This window comes from Maniola jurtina, chromosome 2 (assembly GCF_905333055.1).
Source record: "Maniola jurtina chromosome 2, ilManJurt1.1, whole genome shotgun sequence".
Classification (NCBI taxonomy): Eukaryota; Metazoa; Arthropoda; class Insecta; order Lepidoptera; family Nymphalidae; genus Maniola; species Maniola jurtina.
The window spans coordinates 9,393,120-9,401,271 of record NC_060030.1 but is presented as its reverse complement, the minus strand read 5'-3'; the positions used below and the strand labels follow the sequence as shown (position 1 = coordinate 9,401,271).

At 39.6% G+C, this 8,152-nt stretch overlaps 2 protein-coding genes and 1 long non-coding RNA gene across 3 annotated transcripts; 2 read left to right on the top strand and 1 right to left on the bottom strand.

Annotated features, from left to right (window-relative positions):
- Positions 1 to 9: 9 nt before the first annotated feature.
- Positions 10 to 2,038, bottom strand: LOC123877163. The gene is made up of 3 exons (XM_045923667.1): positions 1,462 to 2,038; positions 1,325 to 1,379; positions 10 to 931 (listed from the first exon to the last, which is right to left on the bottom strand). Coding segments are annotated over exons 1-3 (966 nt in total). The 5' UTR covers positions 1,464 to 2,038; the 3' UTR covers positions 10 to 22.
- Positions 2,039 to 2,940: 902 nt separating this feature from the next.
- Positions 2,941 to 3,740, top strand: LOC123877202. The gene is made up of 2 exons (XR_006798521.1): positions 2,941 to 3,231; positions 3,548 to 3,740. It is a non-coding gene; the product is annotated as an uncharacterized LOC123877202 (long non-coding RNA).
- Positions 3,741 to 5,396: 1,656 nt separating this feature from the next.
- Positions 5,397 to 7,164, top strand: LOC123877193. Its single transcript, XM_045923716.1, has 4 exons — positions 5,397 to 5,485; positions 5,615 to 5,824; positions 6,203 to 6,304; positions 6,920 to 7,164. Exons 2-4 carry the CDS (start codon positions 5,633 to 5,635, stop codon positions 7,058 to 7,060), a joined length of 435 nt encoding a protein of 144 aa, XP_045779672.1. The 5' UTR covers positions 5,397 to 5,485; positions 5,615 to 5,632; the 3' UTR covers positions 7,061 to 7,164.
- The last annotated feature ends 988 nt before the right edge of the window (positions 7,165 to 8,152 follow it).

Here is an 8,152-nt window from a genome sequence, read left to right as displayed (position 1 = left end):
AACCTGAACAGAATGTAGGCATTCAAAGTGGAGTAAGCATTATAAACTTTTTACCAGAGTTTTCACCGGGTGATGCGCTGGGTATTCTGGAGCCGCCGCTGCCAGTTAATGGATTTCGGCCAGGCTGGATACCAGGCGGAGCTTCAAAACAGTCAGCTTTGCAAGGAGCATCCCATAAACAAGGCGGCGGCGGTTTCCAGTGTACGCAACCCGGTCTAGTACACGATTCATCCTTAACTTCAGTTTGTTTTACCTTTCTTGGTCGACCACCTGGCCCAATAACTACATCGCTTGGAGCTAATTCTTTAGTTTCGAATCTACGAAGAATCGTATTATAGGTTTCCTCGTCCAACATCAACATTGGATTTACACTATCGGGTGATTGTTTGTAACTACACGAACACTTACACTGTGTAGTGGTCGTTTCTGTGGTTGTTGCAGCCTTTGGCATGCAAATACGCTCTTTGTATGCAGAACGTTCGACAGTGTTACTTAATAGCATTGGGCACTTACAGCACTGCTTATTCTTGTTGTTTGTTGAAGAGTCTGGAACGATGCCTTTAAGTTCACACACTATGAATCTTTTGCCAGTGCCGGATTCAGTGCTGGAACCCGTTGATCCACCTGAACCACCTCCTTGAGCTCTGTAATGTGCTGCTAGTGGTGTTGGGTCTGCGAGCCCGCGAGCTCGCGCTAGTTGACTCGGTGCGCACAAGGGGTCCGGCATAACTAGACACGATGGCTCTCCGCCACAACCAGTGCGCCGACAATCATGTTGAAGACCATTACGCTTTATACAATGACAACTATAATACATAATTCCACCACGTAGCTCACGGCTCTTTGTCCTCTTGAGTTGATTCTCTTTTGATCCCTTTTTTTCTGTACCACTCTCTTCCACTCTAGGATCTGTATCGGCAGATCTTTCTTTCTGTAACGAAAATCAAAACGTTATCATGTACTTTTTTAAATCCCTGTCCGCCGTGAATACGTGATTGATATATTACCCGTATAGCTACGTGATGGTGAACGACACAGTTTCAACTACCACTGTGACATGAGGTCGAAATCACTAAAACGCGAAACGTAGGTCTTCCCAGGTGGCGGTCGTCGCACGCACGGCGGACATGGTGGCGGGCACGGCTTAGTGCAGCATGGGCCCGCCCGACACAAATATCGGATCGACCCCTGCTGGAAGTATTGGCAGTCCTGCAGGCCGTTTCGCTTAAATGCAGAGCGTGGAAGACACTGCAACTGAACATTAATACGCCTGTAAATCCTTGCCCTTCTTACAAAGCTTACAAACACCGGAATATGAACTTACTGGAGGCCCGCAATCCTCATATTTGTAGCAAACCATAGGTCCACACGGGGAGCACCTGTAAATATCATCGGGTATTTATTTGGAGTTTAAGTTCGGTATATAAAATTACAAATACAAACATACAAAATTACACATACATTGTTCTTTCAATTTAGTAAATTTTAAACGAAAAGAAGAGAGAGGTTTTATATTTTTCTACTTTTTATCGATTTTGTTAATATAATTTATAAATAGCTGTGAAGTATCACTTGAAAATTTTGAATTTCATAAGAAATTTTTCAATTTTTATCACTCAAAGGCCATGTGTACGTGATGTGATCAAAAATTCTTCTGGCCATTTTGTTCTCAATTTAATTTAAAAAATTTGTTTCTCATATTTTTCATAATTCTTGCATGCCAGATTTAAAAAGATTATGCAAAAAGTTTCATTTCATTCTTAGCCGGAGTTCATATTATCTTATCAAGTATCTGCTTTTTCTCATTTTTGCAGGAGTCTGTTCCATAAAATGTTATATACAATTGTAAATTGTAGTATAGCTTCTTCGTAATGTAAATCCCAGTGAGCTTAAAAATAACATATTATATCATTGGATTATTCTATGAGAGCTGATTAGTCGTCAGTTAGCTGACGATGATATAATCGATATAATATAGTTATACATCGTCCATTGGCTCATAATATCAGCTTTTTTCTGTTTATTATTTCAGTGCAGGTTAGTGTGATTCTCAATTTCTTCAGCTATCGCCTCATGTTGCATATATTACATAGAGGTTCCGCGTGTGGATTCGCGCAATGCTTCACACATGCCACGTGGGCTGGTCCACACATTGGGGCAGGTAGCACCTGACATAGACGAGAACTTTGGCAGCCACTTCTACGACAGTCATACTGCAATCCATTACGACGCAGGCAGTAACAATCTGTGTAGAGAATACTGCCTCTCAGCTCACGACTTTTGCAAGTTTTCAAAGGGGTGCAAGGCTTACAGTATTTCATATTGGAAATGAAAATGTTTCCTTTTAACCTATAATGTAGTCCAAAAAATTATTTGCACTGAAATTTAGGTAAGTAGTAATTCCACAAAAATTTTGATATGTGAACAAACAAATCTTGAGTGAAATATAATTTAGTAATTTAGGTAGGTCATGCCAAGGCACATATTTAATTCGTTTTATAAAAAAAATCCATTGGTAATCTAGGTAGGTATATTAAACAGTTTTTATTTTGTGAGATTGCTGATAGTACATTATGGTCGATAGTCGATACTGACAGACGATAGTCGAGCAGTGAATCAATACCCATCACTATCCATAAATGCAAAACTGTGTTTGTTTGTTGGTTTGTCCTTCAATATGGTCGCAAAGTGGCAATGGATCAACTTGATTTTTGCATAGTTTTAGTTAAAGACCTAAAGTGTGGCATAGGCTACTTTTTATCTTGGAAAATCAAAGAGTTTCCACAGGATTTTAAAATACTAAATCCACGCGAACAAATTCTGGTAATTTACTGAATGGTTATAAGCCCATAGTATACGGGTATAAAGAAATCATTTCACAGGTATGCTATTCGTAAAGTGGTTTCTTTCTTCTTAATTGAAACTCGCTGTGAACGCACCTCATGTTGAGCTGTTGTGTCAACAGCTATTTCTGTCACACTGGCTGACCAAAAAAGTAAATTACAAAATTGGAATTCATATGTTCTTGATTTAAACCTTAGAAAGTCGATTTGTAGAACACAATTTGCAGATACATTCAGTACAATCAAATCCTCCAAGTGATTCACATATTATATAAAAAATTCAAAAAAATCTAGCAGGCTTATTTTGCAATAGACCGTAAGATTACCGTTGAATATAATCGTCATTATCAATCTTTGATACTACATAAGTATACTCACAGTCCAAAATGTAAGTACTTTACAACTTTTATAGTTACTAGAAGTAGACTACTAGAAAATCTTTTAGTCCTTCTTCTTATTGTGTCTTGGTGGGTTTATTCTCCACACTCAACCGCTGGTGCAAATCCCCGTTAGATCGCTCCAGACAGCTGAGCTCGCTCTATAATCCAAGCAGGCCACCAAGATCGGCGAGGACTTCAGGAAGTTGCTGGGGAGCCACTGTCCAGATTTTTCAATTATGGCTGTTTCTCTCATATTTCAATTCCATATTGAATATGATTTTCTATTACCGTTTCTTATTAAATGTGATTTTTCTTTTATACCAGGTGTGGACCCTGCGGTGGCTGCTGTGGACCGAGCTGCGGGCCGTGCTGCCCTAACATCACCATATATACTTGCTGTACGAAGATTTGCTAACATCGCCGCTGGAAGGGATGGCATGGCAATCTGTGGTGGCTTCCATAGTGTCTTAGCATAATGTTTATGTCAATAGATTTTGTGAATAAAAGTTAAAAAGATCTTTCTCATTTTATTTTCTTTCATCTGTTTTCCATGATAACCTAGGGCTTCAGAGATGGTCAAGCTGCCTTTCTCTTTGCATGATATATTTCAGAATATGCTTTCTTAATGCTCTTAAAAACAGAACAAACATATTTGCCCATGAAAAGAGAATGACCCGCTGCAATTTTATTTCGGATCCCACTATAAGGGTCGGAGCGCAGCGCAGAACATTTTTCAGTCAAAGTATTATCGACATTATCCTCATTGAAATAATATCTAAAATCTTGTGCATCCGTGCGGATACTCGCGCATCCGCGCGCAGGCCCGCGCGTGTTCGCGCATTCTCCAGCCGGCTCTACACTCGCACATGAAGTCGCGCCGATATTTCACGCCGTGAATGTATGCCGCGATCCACGCGTGAACTGTGTCCCTCCAGACTCGCAAATCTTCACTGTCTTGTTCGTGACTATGGGCGACGACGACGTGATTTCTGCTGCTGCTGTGTCACTGCTTGCTATTGCTTATTACAACTACCGGCCGGTTCACACATGTCTCCGTTTTACTGTTCCGTTTTATCGTGTACGTTTTTTTTTCGTCGATGGCGTATGTAGTTGTATGACGGCCCGTTCACACATGGGAGTCCGTTTTACTGGTACGTTTTTAACGGATACTTCATAAATTTATGCTCTGTTCACACATAGGCACCGCATAACGTTCAACGGATCAGTCATTACTGGATGCGATGTGTGAACAGAAAACTCGCAGTATACCGTCGCTATTCTACAAGGATGGACTCTGTCGTGTTGTATTGTACGCACACAGTATCCTATCCGTTAAAATTCTACGTATCCGTATATTTCCGTTCCGTCCATCCAGTATTCGATGACAAAACGGAATGTAATTTTTTTACGGAACGATATTTTTTACTGTATACAGAATACTGTGCCATGTGTGAAGTCGCTCATACAACTACGTACGCCATTGACGAAAAAAAAAAACGTATACGATAAAACGGAACAGTAAAACGGAGACATGTGTGAACCGGCCGTGAGCGACTTCACACATGGCACAGTATTCTGTATACAGTAAACAATATCGTTCCGTAAAAAAATGACATTCCGTTTTGTCATCGAATACTGGACGACGGAACAGTAAAAATATACGGATACGTAGAATTTTAACGGATAGATCCATCTTTGTAGTATAGCGGCGGTATACTGCGAGTTTTGTGTTCACACGTCGCATCCAGTAATGACGGATCCGTTGAACGTTATACGGTGCCTATGTGTGAACAGAGCATAAATTTATAACGTATCCGTTAAAAACGTACCAGTAAAACGGACTCCCATGTGTGAACGGGCCGTACCTTTGTGTTAAAGATAAGAAGCAAATAAAAAAGAGATGGAGAAAAAGGATGGAAAAAAATCAATTGTGCATCCGTGCGGATACTCGCGCATCCGCGCGCAGTCCCGCGCGTGCTCGCGCATTCTCTGGTAGAAATATACATATAATGTGTATTTCCGTACCTACGCTGGAAGAGACATGCCGTACAAAAAGAAGAGCAATTTTGTTAGCCGATTCGAAGCGCCCCACCGAGCGAACTAGGAATTATTTGACGCTTTGTATCAAATTTTTGACAGATGTATCATCACTAACATAGTTTCAAATACTCCACCACATAACACGCACATAGCACGCACTACTGCTATCAGCAACAGAATGGTGAAAATTAAGTTGCTTCAAACAGAGGTCGACAATCGCAGGTCTAGCGTAATTTGTATTAGTAGAGTTTAGTGTAATATCTTCAAAAATAAAAGTTTTTTTTCTTCTTCCTTAAAAAAATCAGATGTCACTCAATGTTGAGAGGTTTCAATAAAATAAAATTACTGTAGGTTAAAATTTCAAGTGTCATGTTCGCGATTAAATCGCCGCGTATTGTTGCTTGCCGTGCAAATAAAACTCTCCTCTACGGGATCGGAGTCTGCGGCAGTGGATCACGGCAAAAAGGAGACTGCGATGGCGATCATAGTGACGGGGACAGCGACAAACCACCCCCGCACCCATGCTCTGACTGCAACCCCTCTGCTCCCACTATTTATGATGTATATTACATACAATTGCTATTCTCGTAGCACTCACAGAAATTAGGCCCGGGAAGGTGGGCCGGGAATAATTTATATTGAGTGTATATAGTTGGATTTTCTATGTAACTTAGATGCAGTCCAGAATATGCCCGCGTACGCAAAAGCCCTAAACCACCTCCACCCGCCTTGGTTTCTGTGTGATTCCTTTGTATTCCCCCACATATCTATTTACATATCGTCAATCAATACCTAATAGTGCATTACAGTCCAGGCATAAAATAACTACTACCTAATAAGTTTATTATTTAATTTTCTGTGGGAATGCCCATGTTTTTTGCCCATAGAGATAATTGCAATAATTTTAGCTAGATATAATATGCAGTGTGATTTTTTCAGTGTCGAAAATATGGACATAATTTACCATGTGACAGCGTTATGCCCTACTTCGAGACCTTACCTTATTTCCCAACTGGAATATTCCGCTGTACAGCTGGAGAGGTATGTAGGTATTAATATTACAGTCTCACTGTCCACTGGGTCGTCAAATCAAATCATATAGGTATATGTACCACTGGCTTCGGGGGAGCACAGTAGTTACGACGGACTCCTACCGACTAAAACCTGCGTGCAAAATTAGAGCTTTTCAGGAGGTTCCAGAGTTTGGTGCTGATGGGTTTGTCAGTCGGACCTTTAATCCAACTACGGCAAAGCCGCAAGGAAGGGTTATGATTGTAGCAGTCTATATACGTAGGTTTATATGTATTTATGTGTGAGCCGATTTTGATGAATGTGATCAATCGATTCGTTATTATGTTCCGGGTGACATACCTACTCGTAGGCTACATTTTATAAGAAAAATCGACCTGACGAATGTTACATCCAAAAAAGTGGGGGTTTCCAAAATATATTTTTTTACTATCGTATCGAGTGGGATATCAAATGAAAGAGTAAAAAACTGAGTTCATAAATATAAATATAGTGTAATGTTAAAATACACCGGATGACAAAAAATAATTTTACAATATATATCGCTATCTAGCGGAAGTTCGCGGGTAGTAGTCTTATTATTGCATTTTTCTGGATTTACGTACCCATCTAATGTTTTATTTACAGGTTCTAGGCCTAGGAGCCAATAAATGCGGCTGTTATAAAAATCCGGAATATTTTTCATTTCACCACATGAGCTTTTACGATATGCACATGCTACTAAGATGTTATCGCAACCCTTCACCAAAAACTGGAAGAAAAAAGTAACACCTATGATTCTATTATAATTGTATGACAAATTGTTGTTTCAGTAAAAAATTTATAAGTATTTGGTACCTAGTTTATAAAGCATATACTTACCTGATGGTGAACGTCTTTCATTCATTCTTTTTTCGGTTCTTTAGGTTCTTAAAATTATTTAAATTAGGTCATCATCGTCATCTTCAACCCACCGCAGCCGACTCTCTACTCTACTCTCTCAAAATGAAAAGATTTTGGTGATACTCTATGACACTGAGCTGATTTCACACAATTGTAAGATTCGCCTCCGATAGAAGCCGATGGAAGTACCTTATTATTCCGTACGAGGTTGCAGGAACACCAGGACCACGATCTTCAGAAATGAAGGGAGGACTAGAGAGAGACACTGACCAAGTACACATTGGTATACGATTTTGAACTCAAATATCTCAGAAAGTATATTTCTTACAACATTTTATCACTGAACACTTTTTGATTGTGATCACTTAGTTTTTAGGGTTCCATACCTCAAAAGGAAAAACGAAACCCGTATAGGATCACTTTGTTGTCTGTCGGTCCGTCTGCCTGTCTGGCCGATGTCGTGTCTATACAAAAAATCTATAGGGTACTTCCCGTTGACCTAAATCACCAAATTTCGCAGGTAGTTAGGTCTTATAGCACAAGTAAAAGGAAAAATCCGTAAACCGTGAATTTGTGGCTACATCGCAAAAAAAACATATTCATGAACAAATAAGTTAATTAGTATTTTCAATTTTAAAGTAAGATAACTATACCAAGTGGGGAATCATATGAAAAGGCTTTACCTGTACATTCTAAAACAGATTTTTATTTATTTTTATACATAATAGTTTTTTATTTATCGTCCAAAATGTCGGAAAAATACCCAAGTACGGAACCCTCGGCGCGTGATTCCGACTTGCACTTGGCTGGTTTTTTGAACGAAACGAAGTTTTTTCAAAATGGCGGGTATGTAGGTATGCCATTGAGGTTCAATGCCCTTTGGATAGAAATAGCAGTTAGCAAGATACCTACTCCAGATTTATTTTATGGAGCACCCGTTAGTTTTAGGTATAGCAATCATTGGGAAATTGACTGTCT